Source organism: Eptesicus fuscus, chromosome 11 (genome assembly GCF_027574615.1).
Source record: "Eptesicus fuscus isolate TK198812 chromosome 11, DD_ASM_mEF_20220401, whole genome shotgun sequence".
Classification (NCBI taxonomy): Eukaryota; Metazoa; Chordata; class Mammalia; order Chiroptera; family Vespertilionidae; genus Eptesicus; species Eptesicus fuscus.
In genome coordinates this window covers 15,107,744-15,132,496 of record NC_072483.1, presented here as the reverse complement: position 1 = coordinate 15,132,496, position 24,753 = coordinate 15,107,744, and the positions used below count along the sequence as shown (strand labels likewise).

Genomic DNA, 24,753 nt, shown 5'->3' with positions numbered 1-24,753 from the left:
TTGAGAACAGGAGGAAGCTTCCCGACCCTTTGGGAGAAGGTGATGGAGCAACTCCCTTCTCCATTCCAATTTGCTTTCTAGTGGGAGGTCGCGGCGGTGGTCCCCGGGCGGCCCTCTCCTGGGCAGTCTCGCCACACCCGCCCGCGGGGCGCGGAGGCAGAGGAAAGGGGGGCTGCCTGGCGCTGGCGCGCGGGTCAGGGCAGGGCCCGCCACACCCGCCACAGCGCCCCCCGGCCGCAGCTGCCGCCGAGCCCGGTGATGACCGGGGGCTGCTCCGGGAAAGAAGGCGCAGCTGCGCGGAACAGCCGGGGCGGCGGCAGGTGTGCAACTTTACCGGCCCTGGAGCGCGCTCCCGCCCAGCTGGGAGGACCGGACCCCGCGGGCGGGAACCCGCCAGCAGCGGGCACTGGCCAGCCCGGGAGCGCCGAGGTCCCTTCGGGAGCGCCGTCTGCCGACCCCATCTCGCAGGTCCCGCAGTCAGCGCCTGGCCCGTCCCTGACGCACCTGCTGCGCCCTCCTCTCGCTTCGCCAATCTCACCCCCTCCCCGAACCTCGGAAAACTACGCGCTCTCCCTTGGCCTCCCGGTCCTCGGGAGGTGCGGAGGCTGGAGAGAGGGAGGCGATAGGAAGGGGGTGGGGACGTCGAAAGACAGTCCCAGCCTTCCCCGCCCGCCACCCCCACCCCAACTCGGCAGCCGTCACGTGGTGCCCGGAGTGGGAGGTGAGGAGAAGAGGCTAGACTTTTTGGATGCTCGCTTCGCCAGTAGTTCCTTCAGTCTCAGCCGCCAACTCCGGGGACGCAGCGCCCCGCCCGAGAGAGCCGGCGACAGGAGCCGCGAGCGCAGCCGGGAGCCCCGCGCGGGCGATGCGGGCGCCGCTGGCGGCACCTGCGGCTCCTCTCGGCGGCGACGGTCGCCTCGGCGACAGCAGCGCGGGCCACCGAAGCTCCGGCAGCCACCGCCGCTGCGGCCCGGGCAGTACCCGCCGCGCTCGCCGCCTCGGAGGCAGCTGCCCGCTCCCGGCCCCGCGGCTCCGGGAGGATGTGGATCCTCGGCATCGCAGCAACGTTTTGCGGATTGTTCTTGCTTCAAGGTAAGAGGAGAGGCCGGCAGCCCAGCCAGGGGCGCGCGCCGCGTCCACCGCCGGCCCCTGGCGCCCAGGGCTGCGCTGAGGCTGCCCCGCTGGAGTTCGGCGGCGGCTGGAGCCCAGAGGCACCGGGAGGGAAAGTCTCCCGGTCCGGCGCCGCGGGAGGAGAGCAGGAGGCGGATTTGCAGGACTGGAGCTGCAGACGCTCGGTGCTCGGACTGCACGGTCTGAAGAAGAAGCACGGGCAGCGGGGAGGGTCCGCGCTGGGCTGGGGCCTCCGCGAGGGAGAGACACTGGTAGCCCCAGCCTCGCCAAGTTGTCAGGCGTCTCTAGCAACCCGTGGGAGCGGCGCCGCCGACAGGTGAACGGCGCGCGGGGCGGTCTGTGGCGGGGCGTGCCCGGGCTGTGACCGTGTTGCTGCGGCCGTTCTGGGTCTGGGAGGGGCGAGCTTGGGAACCAGACTCAACTGCGCGGGAGCAGGGGGAGTTCGGTCTAGACCGAGAGCTCCCGGGTCCCAGCGGAGTAGCCAGGCTGGAAAGATGCAAAAACGTCTCGCTCCTTCTTTCCAGTACGCGACCGACCGTCTTCCCATTGAGCTCTGCAGAGCTGGGACCCCAGCCGGGCACCCTAGCCAAGTGGTAGCCCTCAGAGCTGGGAAGAAAGGGTGTCGTGTAGCGGCCAGGGGTGCACGCCCGCGCGCACCTGCCCCTCCCCCCGCCGCTGCGGGAACCGTCCCGGAGGAAGGCCGGCACTTGGGGCTCCTGGTTACTCGGTGTCTGGCACTTCCTTCCGGGTTTCCGGGTGGTTTCCTGGGAGTCTCCGAGCCACCGGAAAGCTGACTTCAAAAATTAGTAAAACTAAAAAGGCGTCTGCGAATGCAGTCGCAAAGTAGTAATTAAGTAATTTGTAACCAATTAACAATTAGGCAAATCCCTCAGCGTAGACTGGAGCTGACGCTTGTCTCTGGAGCTGTTCGGTCGCGCGGGTGCACACCCCCTTCCTTGCAACTTCCGAGTTGGAAGGCCAGGTGTGTGGCTGGCTGTACCGGCTGTTTGTGAAGAGCTTGGGGCCAGGTGTAGCCGGCAGACCTCCAGTTCCTCCTTCAGGACCCTGGACGCCGTGCCGCCCCCTGCCGGCTTCAGCCACGTCGGCTTTACTCGGAAACCCTGCTCCGGGGAGCACCCAGGCGGCTGGATGGGCAGGGGCGGGCCGTGGTATCCCGGGGGTCTTTGCAGGGGCTGGATCTGAACCCCACTGCGTCTGTCCCGCAGGCTTTGCGCTGCAGATCCAGTGCTACCAGTGTGAAGAGTTCCAGCTGAACAACGACTGCTCCTCCCCGGAGTTCATCGTGAACTGCACGGTGAACGTCCAGGACATGTGTCAGAAAGAAGTGATGGAGCAAAGTGCGGGTAAGAGCCTGCAGCTCCCCTCCCCTCCCCGCCTGGGCCGGCCGCTGTGAGCGAGGGAGCCGCTGAATTACAGGAAAAGGGACTGACTTTGATTCATGCCTACACCCTGGTTATCGCAGATTTACTTTCACAGTGCTGGGAAAATGAAGAGTTCCAAGTTACTTTAATCTCATTAGACTTAATTACCAGGGCTTCTCCTCCAGGGACTCGGGCGGGAAGGGCATTTAATGAGTGGCTCTCCTCTTTTTATTTACTCCGCTCACCTCCCTCTGCTAAAAGCTGATCTGGAGGCTGGAGGATATATGGATAACCGGCTCTGCTCCGACAACTAGACGGTGCCCTGTACGCAGTGTCAGCCTGAAATATGAAGCTAGTTGAAGTTCCCAGAGGTCAGAGCTTGAAAAATGTGTCATGTCATAGAGCCACCCCGTGTTTCTCTGAAGAACACTACAGGGTCTTTATTCAATTTCAGAACTAGAGCATCACATCCCAGGCACAGATTGCCACCCTCTTTCCAAGGAATGCGGTTCCCAGCCCCACAGGCTTAGTGGCTGGCTGGCTGGCTGGCTGGTGGATGAGAGAGCCTGGGCTTTATGTGAGGGAGGAAGGGGGTCTTGGGAGAGGAAACCTCCTTGTTCACTCCAGCTGACCAGTCTTCTCACCGAGCTGGACTCCCCAGCTCCTCCCAGCGTTCTTATCAGAAAACAAAGCCCCTAAAAGTGCAATTGGAACTTTGGGGAAATGGGTGGAACTCTAGCTTCACTCCCAAGGTCAAACTCATAGACAAAAAATATGCCATTTTAAGAATATTGAGAAAATGGGAAATAGCATCTGTTGCGGGGAGAGCCCCCAAAGTCTCAATTCAGGATTGATTCTGAAAAACTGACATGTAGCCTTAGTCAAATTCCTAAGAGCTTTAATAACGTACATACCTAGAAAAGCTGCTGCTCCCAGTTGTGGCCGGCCTGGACGAGTCCACCCCCTCCCAGGACAGGGTCTCTTCTTCTAGGGGGTTAAGAGTAAACCCATGGGCTGGGTGGTCATGTAGACCCCCAGGAAGGACCATGGATTCCTCAGGTAACAGACACCATCAGGCAGTTAGCACACTCTGTGCATTCACTAAGCTCCTCCCTGGAGCCTGACCTTTATCTCTGGGGGCTTTCCCGTTTCCGGGTAGTCAGCCACACCTGAGGCTACAGAGAGGTAAGCAGAGCCCAACATTTCCCAGGTGCCTTTGCTGCTGGAGCCATACTGCATCCAAAGTGAGTTCCCCTACAGCATCCTGTGGTGAATGCTGCTGAGTGAACCAAAGCCCTGCTCCTCTTTGGTTTGCTGAACTGCACTGCCCACAGAGCCTGAAGAAGGGATTGAACCGTCAAATGACCTTCTTTTTTTTAAAAAAAAAAAAAAATAATTTATAGGGGGTGAAACGGGTTGATAAAATTATACAGATTTCCATAGCGCCTATTGTGGGGGTCCCCAGTCTTACGAGAGTTCCAGCCACTGCTCTGGGAGACATTCCAGTCCAGTGGGAGAAACCCAGTTTCTGATTAGGTTGGAGGACTTAAAAAAATTATACAGGTTTCAGGTATACAATTCTACAATACATCATCTTTATATTGTATTGTGTGTTTACCACCCCAAGTCAAATGTCCTTCCATCACCATTTATACCCCCTTTACCTTCTTCTATTCCCCCACACACACCCTTCCCTCTGGCAATCATCAGTTAAATGACCTCCTTAACCAATTGGCAAATTAAAGCAAGGGTTGTCGTTTTTAAGCGAGTTTTCCCTTCTTGGGAAAGTAATGTCTTCTCGGAAAAGGGCCTGGAAATGCCTTGTTGCTAACTGCAGTTATTTGGGGAGCAGATGGCTCGTCACTGTGCTCTGATTTGGTGGTGTGTGGTTTTAAAGGTCCTTACTGGTCTAGGTCTGGATTCTTGCTGCCAAAATCCCTCTTCTGGGCAATCTGCAATGTAATTGCTCACAAGAATAACCTGTCCCGAGATAAGCAGTATGCATTGCTTTGTCATACGGGATTCTGGCTATCGAAAAAGTAAAACAGAACAAAACTTAGTGATGATCCTTTAGTCGAGATTGAAAAAAATGATTTCGACAAGCTGTTTCTTTTCTACATGTTTCATTCCCGAGCGCTGTACCTGAGCAAGAGTCACTGCCCTTCTGCCAGTGGCGCTGCTGTGATGTGAATCGGGGTCCCTCTGAACACTCTGTTACTTTAGAATATGGGCAGCTTTCTTCTGGACAGTAGGTTAGAGCCAGAAAAAAAAAAAAAAAAAAGGGGGCGCTGTACTGTGGACACGTTAGGAACTTCAGAATCCTCGAGGCCACTGCTTACCTGGGTATCGTGTTTTATAAACCTAGGATCTGGTGGAGATAAGGAGAAAGCTATGAACCAAATTACTGCCAGAAGTGGTGTCCTTTTTCAAAGAGAAATTTCTTCCTCTCTAAAAGCACGCCTAAGATGAATACCACACATCATTTCAATGTGCTGTGTGTCATCGGCTTCATTCTCTTCGCCAAGCCACACTGTAAAAAAGGTCCAGCAGGCATTGTAACACCCACTTATCCACGGAAAACTGCAGCACAGACGGTGGCAATGCCTGGCCTGAAGTTGCTATTAGCTCGGTCAAGATGAACACCTTATCTCCAAACCAGGTTCCTCTGGCCGTGTGTCCTAGGCCCAGGGGAGACGGAGATGGAAGTGATAAGGTGGTCTCATTTGTGAAGGCTGAGAAACACACAGTTGATGGGCACGAAGGAAAAACCAGTTATGAGGGGAAGGATGGGAGTCCTGTGCACGTGGAAACGGCATTTCAGAGCCTGAATTCGATAGAAAGCAGATAAATACATGTTCCTGAATCAGAAGAGCGATGTCCAGGGGGGCTGGTAATTCAAAGCACTTCCATTTTCATCTCCAGGTAATTGTTAGAGACCAATCAATTAAGTGACTATTAATTCTCTTCTTGTTGGTAGCGATGGAGAGTCAACCATTGCCGATTGTTAAGTGACCGCAGTGTAGTACAATCATGGAGGGCTGTCTTCTGGGTGTGCCCTGGGCTTCAGTTCTACCTTCAGGCTCCGCGCTTTACTTGGAGTATTTCATGCAGTCTGATGGTCAGTCCTCTTCGGAATCCCTTGTTTCCTGAGGTCAAAACCCACCAGCATTCAATTCTACTGCAGGGCCAACTTCTCCAACCTGGAGGAAATACTGCCTGTTAAATGATACTATTAGGAATCAAAGTCAGAATTTTTGTTTGTTTGCTTGATCAGTAACTTATATTGTGCTGAGAATCTTTGTGTGTTAGAGCTGAAAGGGCCCCGTGACTCACAGTAAAGGGTACACACGTAGGAATCTTCTCGGACTTTTATTCAAATCCACATGCCTGGGCCCTTCCCTGCCCCTCCTGCCCACCCCCGGCCCCCCACAAGAAGACAATTCCCTAAATCTGTGGTATAGCTGCCATGGGTCTTCCATCAACTCCCCAAGTGACCCTGAGGTGCCCTAAGTTGTGAAGTGCTGATCTGAAGCATACTTGAGTGTTCCCGGGAGGAAAGCAAGGGCCAGAAAAGTTAGGCGTCCGATCCAAGTCCACCAGCCAACTGTTATGAAAAGGGCACCCGCTTCCTCAGCCCGCACCTTATATAGTAAAATATGCTGCCAGCTTTGCCTGCGAAGTTCAAGGAGGCAAAGTGCTAAAGACTCAGACAGCTCTCATGTCTGCCAGATTCACCTGAGCAGGCATAGCGAACAAGCTGAGTGGACAGGCCACAAAGCGGGTATTGAAAGAATAGGAGAACCCAGCAAAGGATTTTAAGCTTGAGTGTTATGTGGCCTGGCATTTTTCGTATGTAATACAGGAAAAGCAGAGTTTTAAATGGGCTACGAGATTTTAATGAACCAAGCAAGTTTGACATTAAACAGAAATGAAAGACATACTCTTTCCAAAAAATACCAGCAATGCAATATGCCCAGGCATTCAGTTAGTCCTTTCTGGATTAAGTCTGCAAACTCAGCTCTTTGAGTTTTGAGGCAGGTACATTTAGTTTTCAGTTGGGAGGTACATTTAAAATTAACCTTTACCTATTCCCCACGGTGCCATTCCTGTTAGGTGCTGAGATTTATTTTCCACCACTCTTTATCCCGTTGGCCATTTCTGGAGCAATAACACCCAGCTGTGGGGAAGGGACCTTTGGTTCTGCCTCTTCCATGGTCCTTACTAATTGATATTTAAATGTTTGCATAAGGAATGCCTTGCTCTCACTAGCTCTACATGTAATGAGTTAGCAACTACTTACCATCACCCTTGATAGTGACATTTCTTTTGCTCTTGCTTTTTACTGCATTCTGAAAAATATTTCACATATTGATTTTCGTTTCAGAATAGGAGCTCCCCACCCCATTTGAATTGTTGCAACCAGGGTGTAAAGAATGTGGATTTGCATTTGTTTGACAGTGCAATCTTGTAATTAGAGTTTTTCCTCTTGACTAGATACAGTGAAGGGGGCATAATTTAATTTTTATAGACTAGCCAATTTCTGCCCTTAGTAAAATATAGCTCTGTCAAGTGAGCAAAATGTTACAGGTTTTCCAAAACCTTATTTAAAAGTTAAATGCAGTATATTGAGAGAAAGTTCATGGTCTGAATCAGTAACCTAATCGATCTCTTCACCCATCCTCTGCAACATGCATTAATCTATTTGTCTGTTTTGCAATACAAGAGTTACTGATTTATATGCCATGTTGCATCTGCATTATGGTTGTATAAGCAATGGCGATTTTCCTTTTGGATTACTTAGTTGCTCATTCAGTTGGGCAGGGAGAGCTCCATGCCTTGGACAGGTTAATTTTATGCCTTATTTTCTCATAAGCTAAATAAAAGATGGCAAGTGAGGACTCTAAAAGAATCAGTCATCCTCTCATGGAAAGATAACCATGGCCCATGTTTTCTTAAGTCTATGCTCTGCTTAATTTCACCAAAATTTAAAGTATTAGGCTGTAGCCAGTCATTGGGGTGGGCCAGTTCTGCTAATCAGTATTATATCGCAGTCCCTTGCCACCTGCATTCTCTTCCAGGTGTGCACCTGCACACATGCACACACATCATACCTATGATTGTATGTATGTTGTTACATTTTTTGCCTGTACAGATGCTTTTCAACTTATGACGGGGTTAGTTCTGATAAACCCATTATAAGTTAAAAATATTCTTTAGTTGAAAATGCATTTCATGCACCTCAGCTATCAAACATCATAGCTTACCTACTTGGTTTCTACAGAATGCACATTGCTCTCACACTATCAAAAGTAGAAAAATCATAAGTTGAACCATTACAAGTTGGGGACTGACCATCTGTATATGTCTGCACACACACACACACACACACACACAATTCTTGTAAGAAAAATGAAAATGTTAAGTCCCCCTTCTTTATAAATGTTCAGGACGTTAATTACTTATCCCTGTTGTGTTACAGGCAGGAAGGCGCTTTCTAACAACTGCTTTTCCCAGAACCATTTTGTTAGGATCACCTTGATATCTGTTCACCTTCCAGGGCCCCGTCTGCCCCGTACCTTTCCTTCTCCTCTCAGTGCTCTCCTCGTCTCCCTGTTAGACATCCCACTTCCATTCTTTATGCTCTTCCCCTCCAAACCATTTTGAATCAGTCAGAAGGGCTATAGACTATGCTCTAAGAATAAAGTGAAAAAAAAGATTAAAAAAACAATTGCCATATTTTAACTTTGCCACGACGACTTCAATAGGTTAAAAAACTCTGAAGAAGATTCAGATGTCAGGAAACATATCCTCGTGTGTTAACATCAGCCCTGCTAGAAAGGTTTCCGTGTCGACTTCAATAAAGTTATGGATCACACAGGGAGAGGTTCTGTACAGTGAATGTCAATATCACTTCCTCCTTTCTGGTGGGACACAACACCTTTCTCTCCAGGGCAAGGCATCTTCCAACGAGTTGCTCCCTTAGTTTTGGAAAAGGGAGCATCTTTCATGCAGAGGGCATCGCTGGCGTCAGAGGCAGCATTTGCAGAGGGAACGTCAAATGTCTCTAGTCCCTTGGCCTCTCCAGCAAGTGGAGCATTTGTTTATGTTAACTTTCCAGCTGAACAAGCCGCCAAAGATGACCTGGCATCTCCATAGATGAACCCTTTGAAGATTGATCCCATCCGGATCTCCCCTAACACTAATTCCTCCCATCAAGACTTCATGAAAGCTTCCCTCATTGATGGTTTTCCTAATGAGTTTAAACAGAGAGGCTTCAAAGCGAGGGTTTTCTCCCAAGTGAATAGTGAAACTAAGGATGAAAACAAAACTGACACTGTTTCCTTTGAACTTTGTAAAGGAAACGTGCTTCCCTGATATATTCCTGGCACCGAAAGATCTGAATCTACAATTGAGTTCCCCTGCCTCCCTGCCTCTCCCTTTTGTCCCTTTCATACTTCTGGAATGATTGACTGACTTAGGCTCTAGCAAACCTGGCAAAGTTTTATTAGCACCCGGTGCGGAAGGCTTCAGCACCCAGCCCTGTTTTTAGTTGTCAGATGGAGAGGGTGTTCCGCTTCATTAGGGAAGAAAGCACTCCTGTCCCAGCTTCCCAGGCTTGGTACCTTCGAAGAGGGTACTTCACGTCCCCAAGGGCTCAGCTTCCCCCCTAGAAAATGCAGAGGCAGGCCATCTGTTTTCTTGTGAGATACAGAGAGACAGTGAGAAATAACCATCCGAAGGAATTAATCCTAAAAAGGGAAACCTGTGGGATGCTCACCAGGACCTGCTCCAGCCACCATCCTCCTGCCTCAGGAGGCTGGCCCACAGCTCCACCTAACTCACTCTGCACACCACTTCCCGTCTCTCACACTGAAGGAGTCCTCGAATTCAGCCTTCAGTTCCTTATAGTAGGATCCACATAGCTGTCCTAGAAGGTTCACAGTGAGACAATATCCTCACTTGATGGTTGGTGAATCTGAGATGCAGAGAGGTTCAGCAATTTGCTTAAGACCACACAGCCAGTGGGACTGAAATTCAAACCATCCCTGTCCCCAGGAGGTTTTTGATCATTATAATGACATTCTGTATATTTATCTTTTTGCATTTTTAGTAACAATTTTATTGAGATACTAGAGGCCCAGTGCATGACATTTGTGCACTGGGGGGGAAGGGGAGGCCCTCAGCCTGGCCTGTGCCCTCTTGCAGTCCAGGACCCCTCAGGGGATGTCCACCTGAGGGATTTGGCCCACTCCCTGCTTCTGGCTGAGGCACACTGACCACCAGGGGGCAGTTCCTGCGTTGAGCACCTGCCCCTCTGGTGGTAAGTGCATGTCATAGCAACCGGTCATTTCACCGTTCAGTCGATTTGCATATTAGCCTTTTATTATATAGGATAACCTTTTTAATATGAACAATTCAGTGGTTTTTAATATACTTAAAGCTGTGAATATAATTGAGTTGCAGATACATTTCTAATGTCAGAATATTTTAATTTGCCCAAAATGAACCCCTGTACCTGTTAGCAGTGTACTTTCTGTCTCTGTGGATTTGCCTGTTCTGGATATTTCAGATAAATGGAATCAGACAGTATGTGGTCTTCATGACTGATTTTCACTGAAGATAACATTTTCAAGGCTCATCCATTTCACTTCCCATTTTGAGATACAGCCTTCCGTTTGCTTGTGCAGGGATCTGGAGAGAAAAACTTAGATTTGGCAAATCCCTGAATTAGAGAGTGGGGGTGGGATGGGGCATGCTGTGAACCTTGGGACTGCATTGACTAATTAGCCAATTTGTTGAGTTGAACTAAAAACTTGTGCCAAGAGCAAGTCATTCCAGTGAGCTGAACAGAATTTGTGTTCATCAAGCATCTGCTTTGTGCCAGGCACTGGGCTTCCGTCCATTGCCTCTTCCTCCACTGCCATGTATTAAAGAGTTAATGTGCTTTTCAATGAAGGTATCTTGAATTGGTTTATGTGAACCACAAGAATCCTCAGATACCTGGATGGGTTAGTCCTGATTCCTGAAGCTCTTATCAGTGATCCCAGCTGCCCATCCCTACATCTGGCCTCACCCATAGGCCACAGCCCTCAAGAATCATTCACAATAGCCAATATATGGAAAACAACTCAGTGTCCATCAATAGATGAGTGGATAAAAAGGCAGTGGTACATATATACAATGGAATATTACTTGGCCATAAAAAGAATGAAATCTTACCATTTGTGACTGCATGGATGGGCTGACTAGAGGGTATTATTCTAAGTGAAATAAGTCAGTCAGAGACAGACAAATATATGATTTCAATTACACGTGGAATGTAAAGAACAAAATAAATGAACAAAGAAAACAGAAACAGAATCATAGACACAGAGAATAGACTGGTGCTTGCAGGAAGGGAGGGGGTTTAGGGGACTGGGTGAAAGAGGTGAAGGGATTAAGAAGTACAGATTGGTAGTTACAAAATAGTCACAGGGATATAAGGTATAATATAGGGAATATAATCAATAATATTGTAATAACTGAGCATCAACCTGTGGGGGGCATGTGGGAGGCAGCCTATCAGTGATTCTCATCATTGATGTTTCTGTCCCTCCCTCTCCCTTCCTCTATCTGAAATCAATAAAAACATATTAAAATAATATTGTAATAACTATGGTGCCAGAAAATATCAGGGGTGGAGAATCACTTTGTAAAGTATATGATTGTCTAACCACTACGCTGTGGTTAGTACAAAATAATATTGAAAGTAAAAAAAAAAAAAATGATGCACCTCTTAGTCTAGGAGAAACCTTGATTTATAACTTTACAGATGAGAAAGCTGTGGTGCACAGAGGACTTTTCTTTCCGGAGGCTAATCGTCGTGATCAGTCCATTTCTCTCTTCCCTTGAGAAGGCTGAGGTGGGACAGGTGCAGAGGGACTCCGGGGAGAGGTTTTAGTTAAGGAGAGAGGATTCAGGCACTGGCTGGTCATCTACACTGAGACTCAGTGAGTACAAGTCCAGCCTTTTTGTGCCAAACCAAATCCTTGATTATGCCCTTTATGCAGGCAGCACCCTTTACTCCTCTAGAAGTGGGAAATCTCTTCTTTGTAATTCTCTTCTTTAAAACTAAGCTGATTCTTCCTTACCTTGTAGTTTTCATTGTGGTAGAAGGGATTGTTTTATAGGGCCAGGACAAGCGCAGGTAAAAGACAGCGTGTTTCCTTCCCTGCACTCCACAAAAGGCCTTATCTATAACTTAGGAGTCTCAGTCAAATCTGCGATGAATCAGTCAGCTTGCAACGAAACACAGGAATTATAGTAATATACTAGGGGCCCAGTGCACAAATTCGTGCACCTTGAAAGGAACTGTGGGCCACGAGGCTGCAGTGGGCACAGGGGCGGGTCTTGGCCCAACCTCCGTGCCCCCACCCGGACCTTCTCACCATGGCCCCCTGTCCCCTGTCTGCCGGCAGCCCTGCTCCTGCCGTTGCGGCTTCCACGCACTGATGGTGCTGGCCCCGCTTGTACCCACTGACAGCGTGGAGTGATTTGGGCTGGCGCCAGCAGTGGGTGCGAGCTGCGGCTGATGGCCCCTCAGGAGCAGGGGGAGGTGGAGAAGCCCTCAGGGGCGATCAGGGCCGGCAGCCGCTCGCACCCACTGACGGCTAAGTGATCGGGGCCAGCGCCGGCAGCGGGTGTGAGCACCTAGTGGGACTGCAGCGTGTGCGGGAGCAAAGAATTTTCAGTAACCACCAGAGGCTCACCCCGATGACAGTGACCAGTGCCCTGCCTTGGTCTGGCGGCCCCACTCACCTGCTCCACCATCTCGCTGTGGCCAATGCCCACCATGTTTCACGCTCTGCCGCCTGCTGCCGATGCCTGCCATGTTCCATGCGTGCCCCCTGGTGGTCAGCACACGTCATAGTGACCAGTTCAGTTGTTCTGCTGTTTGGTCTATTTGCATATTAGGGTTTTTATATATATAGATGCCATTTATTCTTGCTCTCTGGTAAATTGCGGACTCTGGCTACATTGTGACTCAGAAACTGTTTTCATTGGTCAGAGCTCTAGGGCAGTGGTTTTCAACTGATGTGCTGCAAGAATTTTTAAAACCTGCAATACCTGACTATTTAGCCAGGGTCACTGACTTCTTTCCCTTAGATTTCCAAATTAAAAACTGACAACAGCCAACACAACAATAGCTGTCCGGTGTGAATGGATCAAAAATATACCTATTTTTTGTCAGATTGACAAACTATATAATATCATTTTTGGTGTGCTGCAGAATTTTAGTAATGAGTTTATGTGTGCTATGAGATGAAAAGCGTTGGAAATTGCTGCTATGGGGCATGTTATCTTATTAATAAATTGCTTTCAACTTTCTGATTGTCTAACAGTTCAAAGCAAAGCAGGAGATGAACTGAATTAAGTGCTGTAGGTAAGGTGAAACCATAGAGTTCCTAATAAATTGCTTTTTTATTTTTTGGAAAGAATAAAATAGAGTAAAGCCCTGATGTTTCAAGGTGTTGTTTCGGCTTTATGACTTTGCAAAACAGGAGAGGGATCCAGATGCAAAAGTGATGGAGTGCTGTATTATTTTAAGGAAGTTGTGGTCCTTGGTCCAGTGGTTTTCATTTCTCACTGGACATGGACAATAGCTTTTTATGTTTTTCTATTTCTTGGGCTTATTCGGGAGAGTAGAGGGACGGGAGACAGCGCCCGAGGCGGTGGCGCCAGGCGCTGCTCAGCCCCAGAGTCAGTGCGTGCGGTGTCAGCGCGAATACAAATGTGCAGCGCAGTCCGCCCTCCGCGGAGGCTTCTTCAGAGCATCCGGGAAGCAGGTGTGTTAGGTGACGCTGGGCGATGGGTTTCAGACCCCGTTTTACTGCCTGTGCAAAATCTAGCAAACCACTTGGGTTTCCCGGTCTCTCTCAGAGAATCTGTTCAGAAACAAGAGGTTGACTAGTTTTCCACCCAGCGAAGGCATCCAAATTAGGAGTGCGAGGGATCTGGGCTTCAAAGCCAGCCCGGGATCCTTTGGAGAATTGCGCCGCCTTAAGGGGCAAAGGCAGAGAGTGGGAGCGGCGCCTGGAGAGCGAAGCGTCAGCTAACTTTCTTTGAAAGGCAGGGCGGCTTTCCACTCAGCCTGCCACTGGCTGTTGGAAGGGAAAGAAGAATAAAGTGAGCCCTAGCCGGTTTGGCTCAGTGGATAGAGTGTCGGCCTGCGGCCTGAAAGGTCCCAGGTTAGATTCTGGTCAAGGACACATGCCTGGGTTGTGGGCTCGATCCCCCGAGGGGGACTTGCAGGAGGCAGCCGATCCACGATTCTCTCTCATCATGGATGTTTCTATCTCTCTCTCCCTCTTCCTCTCTGAAATCAATAAAAAAAATATAAAAAAAAGAATAAAGTGAGTCAGAAGGGGTCGTTTTCGTTAAGAGTGGGTGAAACTCCAAAGAGATTAGCCAAGCCCTGTGGAACCCGAGTCCAATAGGGCCCTGCTTACCTGCGTGAATGGAGCAGCATTGATAGACCTGACCTTCCTGGTGTAGGTGACAGTGACGGCAGGATGACAGAAGGACGTTCTGACAGTGCTGTCTGTTCAGTGGTCTCCGGCCGGCACTTTGCTGGGCCCGATCCTTCCAGTGTTTTAGCGCATCTTTTCCTAATTTCCTTCATTGGAGTTCATTCATGCTCTTCATTTCTATACACCGACCCCTGAAAAGACACTATGCCCATCTCTCTCTATCTCTCAATCTCCCTCCCCCTTTTTACATCCTCCCTGTTGTTCACACATGCAAACATGCACACACACACACACACACACGCACCACTCACTGATATATAGACCCTCAAAAAATATTTGCTGAATGAGTAATTTGAATAACAATTAAAGCTAAACAGATATATCAGCAATTTAAAAATATTATATCAGAAATGAAGGAGCTTAAATCTCTAGCATAAGAAGAAAAATAGGATATTAGTTTAATATACCTTTTCCTTCTTAAACTAGAAGCAGCCAAGTAATCCCTGTTAGTAACAATTGTCATTTAAAGAACAGCTCTGAAGTGTAATCCACCAGCTTTCCTATTTGTCAGCTTGCTTTCAAACTGGTCTGCCCGTGCTTCTGACGAGGAGTGTTTTCTGGAAACACACACACCCCAAGCTAACTTGGGAGTCATGCTAGCTGGGGGAACGGGTCACCACCCAGCCAATCCTATCAGCTCCCAGTTGGGTGTTTTTAATCCTCACCCTAGAATGTGTTTACTGATTTGGAAAAAGAGGAAGGAGTGAGAGAAAAACATCAATTGGTTGCCTCCCGTATGCACCCCGACTTGGCATAGAACCCGCAACCTAGGTATGTGCCCTGACTGGGAACTGAACCCCCGACCTTTTGGTATACAGGACAACACTCCAACCAACTGAGGCACCCAGCCAGGGCTCTGCTGGTGGTTTAAGTTATTTGGAACTCTCTTTGACCCACCTCGGTCATGAATTCCCTTCGGAAGAAAGAAACCTCCCCCCACCCCCAGGGATAGTTCCCCAGCAAACCTGTGGGCCTCTCCCATGCAGGAGATGCAAGTTAAGAATACAGAAGGACATGCTCCATAACAGAGAGACTTTCCGCTGCAAATGTACTTCCAGACCATTTGGTTTGGGCAAACTAAACCACAGAGGGAGGGGGGGGAAGGCTGTTTTTGCTCTCCTACTGCCTGTCTTGCACTTACATTGTCTCGCTGAACTGTAAGACTCCACTCATGGCTTGTATTCTCGCCCTGCTTACTGAGCGCCGTTAGTATCACTCTCATCACACCCACGTGGAAGCCACCGGAGCTCTGGCTGCCATGGCTCCTGGGCACCAAGGTGCATGTGGTCTGTTCCCTTCCTTAGTCTACGGGGCCTGTCCCCTCCTCAGTGTGTGGGGCCTGTCCCCTCCTCAGTGTGTGGGGCCTGTCCCTTCCTCAGTCTGTGGGGCCTGTCCCTTCCTTAGTCTGTGGGGCCTGTCCCTTCCTCAGTGTGTGGGGCCTGTCCCTTCCTCAGTGTGTGGGGTCTGTCCCTTCCTTAGTGTGTGGGGCCTGTCCCTTCCTCAGTGTGTGGGGCCTGTCCCTTCCTCATTGTGTGGGGTCTGTCCCTTCCTCAGTGTGTGGGGCCTGTCCCCTCCTCAGTCTGTGGGGCCTGTCCCCTCCTCAGTGTGTGGGGCCTGTCCCTTCCTTAGTCTGTGGGGCCTGTCCCTTCCTCAGTGTGTGGGGCCTGTCCCTTCCTCAGTGTGTGGGGCCTGTCCCTTCCTTAGTGTGTGGGGCCTGTCCCTTCCTCAGTGTGTGGGGCCTGTCCCTTCCTCAGTGTGTGGGGCCTGTCCCTTCCTCAGTCTGTGGGGCCTGTCCCTTCCTCAGTGTGTGGGGCCTGTCCCTTCCTCAGTGTGTGGGGCCTGTCCCTTCCTCAGTGTGTGGGGTCTGGTTTCCAAAGAGGAGTAACCGCTGCCAGATTCTGCTATGTTCTTGCCTCCACCCTAGGCCTCACTTTGTGTCACTGAAGAATGGTTTTGCTGCCAGTAACAGGGACTTGAGCCACAAGACATTTATTTTTTGCCCAATAAGTTAGTCCGGAAGTAGGTGGCCGGGGGGTCATTCTCACAGCTCAGTGATGTCATCAAAGACCGAGGCTCTCTCCCTTTTCCTACTCACTTTCCTAAGCACGTGGGCTTTTAGCTACTGGCTGGTTGCCTGCTGGTAACAAGGTAGCTGCTTATATTCCCGTTAAAGGGAAGGGACAGCACCAAGGAGCTGTTCTCTTCAGCGTTTCCTTTTAATGAGAAAACAAAGCGCTCCCCAAGTCCCCCAAGCGAATTCTGCCTGCCTTTCACTGGTCGGAACGCCGTCTCGTGGCCACAACTTGCTGTCAGGACGAAGGCACATCGTGGCTGTGGGTGCCCCCTGTCAGTGTCTGCCAAATCACCTTTGGAGAAATCCCTGCTCAAAACTGGGAGAATCCCAGCACAGTGCTTCCAGGGGCCCTAGAGAAAGAACGGGGCGATTCGCTGTCCTGGGGCGATCACCTGCCCTTTTGCCTAAAATGAACACCTAATGTCTCATCATGAATCATTGTCACAATTTGAAAGGGAAAGGAACTCATGGACCAGCGAGTTTAGTCAGGATGTACATGGCATTCTAGAATTTTGGTTCACTGATACTGGGACGTAAGTATAACTACATTTTAATGTGAGGATATTTTCTGTAGATAAGAATGCCATGTTCACGGTGACAAATACAAGGGTGCTTCGGGTTAAATGCTTGGATATTCTCTGCTCATCCCATCTGGAGCCATTATGCAACCAAGAACTCCATTTTTCCTACATTTGGGTGAATTTGTATGCAAGAAACTGTTGATGAATCTTTGTGCTCCACTATGTAAATCTTACCACTTCAGAACAATGATCTGAAAGACTCCAAGGTTAAAAATGCAAGAGCAGTTTCATAAATCATTGAAGGGCACTGTTAATGCTGAGATAATAAGTCATAAATATCTATTCCCTCCATCCCCTGTGGCAAACCGGGGGACAAAGACACCGGCCGAGGAAAAGCAAGTGACTGTGCAGAAACCTTTCTGGCTCAGAAAATTATAAATGAGCAGAGAAGTCCAAATCTAATGCAAAACTGAAGTAAAACTAACAATTGGCCTCGTGCATTATGGCTTGGTTGTTTGCTTGCCATAATTAAGTTGGCATCAGTGGTTAACAGCCTTGAAAATGAAACTCAACAAAAAACTTTGGGAAGGGTAATCAGAGGCTTCTGAGGAATGAAATCCACCCATCCCTATTATGAGGAAAATGAATGTTCTTGTTGGATCTCGTTTCATGTCTGTTTTGTTGTTGTTGCGGCTGTTGTTTTAACAGGCACCTTTATTGTTACTCTCAGGGGGCATTGCCACTCCTTAGCATTCCTCTCTCTTTCTGGTCTACCAGCTGGGCTGCAGGGACTGAGGCTCAGCGTCAGCATGGACGTATAGTGCAGACTTGCTACTTCCCTTTTGAGGAGGAGAGAATTTAATAAATGGGTTTTTAGCATTTTCGTTTGCTTCGTGTAGCCATCTGCAGCTCAAATGGACGGGGTTTCTTTGGCTTTTAAAATAGTCACATCCATGGGAAAGGCAGAACAGGAAAGAGCCAGGACACAACACCGCCCAGAAAGGACCACCTTCCAGGTCTTCTCCTCTTGTGATGCCTGAGAAATGGTGCCCAGGATGCAGGCACACGGCACACTTACGGAAAGCCTGTTCTTCCCAAGATGTTCCCACTGAGATGCAGAAACTGTAAGATTCCTCACGTGGTGTTCTTCAAGACAAAAACAAAATACATGGGAACAGATCGGAGATCCATCTTCTTGCACTTTCTTTCAGAGCTCAGTGAAATGCACATAGTTCATTCCAATTACCCGCTTCCAAGCATTTTTCTTTGAGGAGCTGTTCCTAGTCCTGCATGAATGTTTATGGGGACATAATCATAACTCTGGTGCAGAAAGTGCTGGTTATTTTTCGAGTAGAGGAAGATTAGTCTCACTCCCAGACGGGTATTCACACACGTGGCAGTTTGCCATGGAAGTTCGACTTTAAAACCAAATTATATAACATGAGGTGAAAAGTAATGGACTATTAAAGGCTCTGTTTGGAAATTTCCATCTCTGCAGCAGCACAGAGATCAGAGGCAAAGAAAACTATTGGAAAATATAAATGCAGGATGGTTCATAAAGAGGAGAAAACACACGCTTTATGCCCCTATTTTAATTGACCATGGGGGCAGAGACTGAAGTAAGAAAACCAGGAAAATGTCTTATTTTAGAAGCATGCGTATAGCAAGTAGGTCCTCCTAGAACTGCAGCCCCACACTCTGCGATGGACCAAAACTGCATGCCCATCAGCAGGGGCGAGGTGAGCGCAGTGCTCCACATCCTTTTTCTGAACCAGTGCAGCTCAACTCACCAGCAAGACCAGGGCTAGGTGGTTACTGTTTATGAGTCTCAAAGCCAGAGGCTATGTGGAATAGAGATCAGTAGGCAAATACTCCTAACCCTGGAGAGAATCGCCACCAAAGAATGAGGTTTTAGGACACTGCAAACTGGCGCACATGGAACCTGGTGGGGTCTGGAGAATGCTCCGTGGTTATGTCTTTTTTTCTTTCCCAGAAACTGAGAAACAAAACAAGGAACAAGGCAGATGAGGCAAAAATGTCACCGTTGTTACTAAGAAAGACTAGGTTGGCTCGGCCGGTGTTGCTCAGTGGTTGATGTCAACCTATGAACCAAGAGGTCACAGTTCAATTCCCAGTCAGGGTACATGCCCGGGTTGTAGCTCGATCCCCAGGAGGGAGCATGAAGGAGACAGCTGATCAATGATTTTCTCTCATCATTGATGTTTCTATCTCTCCCTTTCCCTTCCTCTCTCTGAAATCAATAATAACATATTAAAGGGGGGAAAAAGGAAAGACAGACTAGGTTGGAGGGACTAGCATTGGGGTGAAAGTCAAATGGGCTTTCAAATTAGTATCTTCAAATTAGCTGGCTCACCCAGTCACAGACAGGCCAGAGGGGACGTTTCTTGCCGTGAGGAGCAGAGCAGAACACCTCTTTGCTGAGTTACTCCCAAGAAGGGAAAGGGGATGACCAACACGTGCCCAGTTTATTCATCCCATGTTTACCAATCAGATATGTCACTCTGTTATCACTACCAGAAAGGGGACTTGGGTGGGTCTGCCTAGGGTCAGCCAGTGATGTGTGGGCTCTTAACTTCGTGCAGTAAAAATTTCACAACAGGTGTCAGGTGGCTATGAGGTACATTTATTAAATCTGGGGGCAGTAAAACAAGAAAGGGCTTAGCATAGAAGAAGCAACAGGAGAGCCTAGGCTGGGCTGCCCTAGCTCACTGGGAAGTCAGAGAAAGGGGGTCCTTGGGATCAGGTTAAGGGGTTAGCCTGCAACGAGCTGCTGCTGCCCATTGCTCCCCTGGTTGCAAGTCTCATGGGATCCTTGCGAGTTTAGGAGATGCACGCCTGTGGGGGAAGAAGAGGGGAAAAGGGGAAGGAGAAGGATGGGAGCTGCTCCCCAGAGGGGGAGCATATATGTACTGGGTTCTTTGCTTTGAGGCTTTTATCTTTTCTTGCACTTCTAACTTGGTCACCTTGAACTTGAATGAAGTGGTTGACAGTGAACATGTGGAATGAACAGCATCTGATGAGTCGGCTAGGACAGGTCAGTCATGACAGGGAGGCGGGTGGTAAGAAAGGGAACAGATGTGGTCCTAGAAGAGCATGGACAGCGGTGGAGAAGAAAGCAGACATCTCCCCTCTCCACACTGCGGATCATGGCGTGTCGGAGGTGTCCCTGCTGCAGAGCAGGAGCCGGGTTGTAATGCAGAATGACGTCTTTGCCAGCAGTGACAAGACTGTTCCCTGGATAGGTTACCTGTGTACTTAGAGTCTGCACGTGCTCTCTCCCCGCAGAGGTGGGGAAGTTCAGACGCCCGTGTCCGAATCCTCTGAGGCTGGTAGGAACCTGTGTGTTTAAGGAGTGCCCAGGCGATCCTTCTGCGGCCGGGTGTCTGAGAGCCACGGCTGGCGCAGCCCCTGCCTGCGGAGTGCCGCCTTTCCTCCCCGGGCATGGGCGACTGTCACCAGCCCGTCCTGAAGAAACGTGATAAAACAGAGTTTCAGTCAAAGGTTTAGCATCGCACCAGTGACAGGACGTTACGTGTTCATATCTGCCTGGGGCCAGCCATGCTCTGTGTCTCAGTCCTGTGGAATTTCAAAGCCCAGACCACGGCTGGGGGGACGGATTCGAGCAGGGCTGTTTCAGGCGCCTTCCATTCTGCCTGCCCAATCTGCAGTGACCCAGTCTGTTAGGAGCAAGCAAAACGCGCTGGACTCAAGCAAAGAGAAAACACCATCTTTCTTCTTTCCCTCATGTGATCAATAATTCAAACCTTAAAGCAAGCCCGACACCTGACGGAGTGCTTGCTGCAGAGAAGCAGACAGGTGCCATCCAGCATCCACATCCTCTCTGAACACTTCTCTCTCTCTCTCTCTCTCTCTCTCTCTCTCTCTCCTCTCTCTCTCTCTCTTCCTCTCTCTCCCTCCCTCCCTCCGCCCCATCTCCTGGCCTGCCTTTGGTCCTCCTCCACCTGAATGCCATGCTACCTGTCTACTGAAATGTGGCCCATGTAGTCCAGGAGGAACTGGGATAGAGTGTGGACAGCTGTGGGGGAAAGAGGAGCCAGTCATTTAAAATGTTAGAGCAGATCATCAGTGAGGCTTGAAGTCACTCTCCCCTCTAAGTGATGCACCATGAGGCGCATAAACTCAGCAAGTAGCTGCTTATGTGAATTAAGGGTGTGAATCACAAAGTGCCTCATGGTCAGCTGATGGCGATGATGATGATGAAGGTGTGGTGATGACGGTGATGATGATGAAGGTGATGGTGGTGGTGGTGGTGATGATGATGGTGGTGGTGATGATAACCACAGTAGCAAACACTTACATAGAACCTAGTTTGTGCCAGGTGCTTTTCCGAGTGTCTTACACATGGTTCCCTTGACTAGAAAGGATTATTTCTAGTGTCTGAAAAACAAGGAGGACCCACACACAATGGAACAGAAATGTGTTTGTACCATTTATTTGGATGCATTGCAATCCAAATATAGACTTAATTTTAGTGTGTAGGGTACAAAGGATCTAATTCTTTTTTCTTTTTAAATATATTTTTATTGATTTCAGAGAGGGAGAGGAGAGAGAGAAACATTAATGATGAGAGAGAATTGTTGATCAGCTGCCTCCTGTATGCCCCCAACTGGGGATTGAGCCTGCAACCCAGGCATGTGCCCTGACGGGGAATGGAACCATGACCTCCTGGTTCATGGATTGATGCTCAATCACTGAGCCACGCTGGCCGGGCTAATTCCTTTTTCCTTACACCCATGTCTTATGTTTTCAGCATCATTCTTGGAAGTATATTTCCTTCCAAGTCGAATATCCAGATCCCAGGGGCTCCCCTGGAAGTAACCTGTATTTTTTGTACCTTTCTCTTTATTCCTCAGCATGCCCATCAGTCACACTCTAAATGAGGCAGATTAATAGCGGCAGTGTCCTCGAAGCAAGCAATCTGTGGTGTGCTTTAAGTGAGCATAGCCACCCATCTAAATCCAAGAACCCCAGAAGCCACCCCACTCTGCAGACTTAATGAGGATTAAAGTCTTAGACGCCAGGTGTCATATATGTACTTTTGTTTTTGTTTTTTGAGAGGAAGAGACGGAGAAAAACATCAATGATGAGAGAGACTCATTGATTGGCTGCCTCCTGCACACCCCCTACTGGGGATTGAGCTCCCAACCTGGGCATGTGCCTGACAGGAATCAAACCGTGATCTCCTGGTTCATAGTTCGATGCTCAACCGCTGAGCCATGCCAGCCGGGCAAGATGCTGGGTGTCTTGATTGCTGTGGTGACAGAGGGTGTGTGTCCCACAGGCACACTTCTGGTCTCGGATGAGAGCCCTGAGAAATGGCTTGGCACTGCAGGACACGTCTCTGCCCTGCGGGTGGAGAGGCTGTGGCTGGCCCAAGCAGGGATTAGCCCGGCTATGCAGACAGACAGCCCTTCCTCAACCTGCCCAGCCTGCTGGCTCTGGGTCTGAATGCCTGTTACTGAGTCACAGCCTCTCCCAGCCCTGCCTGTACCAGCCAAAGACTGGGTGTGTGTCTTAGCTTCATGAAACCTCTGCTACCCAGGCCCCGCCAGCCTGGGAGTAAAATTTCACTTGCAACTAGTCAGGAAAGCACTCACTACCATGGGACTTCAGAATTTCCTTCAAATGGTCCTTCCTTCTGTCTTTTCCCCTTTCTCCATTCATTCATTCATTCATTCAGTCAGTCAGTCAGTCAGTCAGTAACTATTTATTGAGCTCTGATTATATGCCAGGCACAGTTCTAGTTACTGGAGATGCATTCCATTAATAAAGCCCCAGTAGTAAAATCGGCAGTGTGTTGGAAATGATTAAAGTCAAGGAGGAGAGGGGCATCCTCAACTATTGGGGAGCCTCTCACTCCGGCTCTTGGACACTGCCCTTTGCAGTGGTGGCTGCCGAGAGGCCTAGGATAGCCTTAAAGCTGCAGGAAAACCCAATCTACAGCGGTGCAACCCAGACACGGCTTCCTGCCCACAGCGGCGCTGCTGAAGTCAGGCAGACCCATGGCGCCCTCATCCAAGCCCACCCGAGGTTCCAGGAAAGCTCTGATGCCGTGGAGCTGGGCCGCATTCTGGCTGCCAGGTGCTCCAAGGCTCGGGGTTCCCTTATACTTTTTATTTCTCATAGTTGGTCATCACAGATGCAATCCATGAATGCATCCTCACTGTAAATCATTTTGATGCCACAAATAAAGTGCTTTCTGAGTGGGGCCCAGCCCTAAGGGACTACCACTGCTCAGGGGTAAGCCTTCTGGACCCCTCTCTCCTATTTTACTTAGAGATGTGTACACACACACACACACACACACACACCCCTACCTACAGACATACTGCAACGCACACATTGTATTGCTCTGTGTTTTTTCTTTTATAAATGGTATATTTGTAGAACAGTTGGAAATTCGTTTTTCCAATTACAGTAGGTCCTCAGGTTACGTCGGAGATCAGTTCCTACGGCGCGACGTAACACGATTTTCGCCGTAAGTCGGAACCCACCTACATAAGCACCAGCGTCACTCACATGGAGCACATACACAGCAGTAATGAAGGGAAACAGTCAAAAAAATTTAAAAGAAAGATAACAATTCCTGACCTTTACTCGTGGTAAATAAATAATAAAAAAATAAAGCATATATGTACATACGTCAAAATGACGGAACTTTTTTTTTTATATAAGTAAATGGGAGATGGCGACGTAACCACGAAACAAAGTACGTCGAGTCTAATGTAACCCAAGGACTGTCTGTATTGAGAACCATGTCAATATAGGAATAATTCAATAATCACTAAATTGAGCCAGATCAATATACAGCTCTGCACTTTCGACTGCCGCCTAACACCCCATAGTATAAATGTACTTTTTCCTGTCAAGGATGTGCACACATAAGTTTGTTTGTTTTGAAGGGTAAATGCCAAGACGAGGAACTGTTGGATTTGTACATTTTTAATTATCAGCGATCCTTCCAAATTGCTCTTAGGCCAATTTATGCTCCATCAGCGGGGTTCCTTCTGGTTCACCTCAGCTCCTCCTCTCCTGGTCCCAGATCTGAGCTCATGGGGCTGAGTTAAAAGAAAAATGGACAGACAGACAGACACAAGTGCCCCTGCCATGTGACCCTGAGATTTGGGCCTTGAGGCAACTCTAGCTCTCTCTCTTCTGGAGGGTGTGTTCATTCCCCAGAGCCCCCTGGTGGACACAGCTAGGAATGGACAGCTACCCTGGGAAAGAAAAGGCTCTGATCATAAACAGTGGGGGCACTGTTTATTTTAGAAGGTTAAAAAAAGTTCTTCATTTGCATTGTTCTGATTTCAAATGGCTCTACAGTTTTCCGTCATACCCTATCCTGTGGCCACCCAGTACGTCTACCCAGAGACAACCATAGTGTCTTTTTCTTGTGTACTCTTGCAGAAATATTTATGAGTAGGCATACAGAATGTATATATGTGCATGTAATTTTTGCCATGTTTTCCCCAACAGAAGCATATTATACCATGGTAGGCAATGGAGCAGAGTCCTTAAAAGCAGCTATTCTAAAGCCAGGATTCCTTATTTCAAATCCTGGCTCTACCATATAATTACCTGCATGGCCCCTAAGCAAATCACTCAAAACTCTCTCTGCCTCAGTTTTACCATTGGGCCATTATTGCTGGAGTTATTACAATGATTAAATAAGTTAATATTTGTAGAACTTTTTTATATTTGATATTTGTATATAGCGTGAAATGATCACCGTAATAAATCTAGTTAACATCCATCACCATCCATAACTTCAATTTTTTTCTTGTGATATGAGGATTTGTATGATTTTATCTCTTAGGAAACTTTCAGATATGCAATACAATATTAACCAGTCTCTGTGCTGTACATTATCTCTCCACTAGAGGCCCGGTCCACAGATTCGTGTACCCATGGGGTCCCTCTGCCATCCCGGCCAAAACCAAAACCGGCAGTCCAACATTCCCCAAGGGATGTAGCAGTGCACAAAGCGGCAGGCGGCTGGGAAGGAGCCCAAACCCAGACTGGGCGCTGCGCCA

At 48.9% G+C, this 24,753-nt stretch overlaps 1 protein-coding gene across 2 annotated transcripts in view; it reads left to right on the top strand.

Moving 5' to 3' along the window:
* The first annotated feature begins 734 nt into the window (after nucleotides 1-734).
* The window catches only part of LYPD1 (LY6/PLAUR domain containing 1), a 40,200-nt gene continuing 16,181 nt past the window's right edge, over nucleotides 735-24,753 (top strand). Inside the window, exons 1-3 of one of the 2 annotated variants that reach the window (XM_028148147.2) lie at nucleotides 735-935; nucleotides 1,063-1,092; nucleotides 2,358-2,495. In XM_028148147.2, coding sequence (XP_028003948.1) covers nucleotides 749-935; nucleotides 1,063-1,092; nucleotides 2,358-2,495 — 355 coding nt within the window. In that variant the 5' untranslated portion in view covers nucleotides 735-748. Of the gene's footprint in view, nucleotides 1,093-2,357; nucleotides 2,496-24,753 lie in introns of both variants that reach the window. The other variant, XM_008143506.3, reaches the window with a different exon arrangement.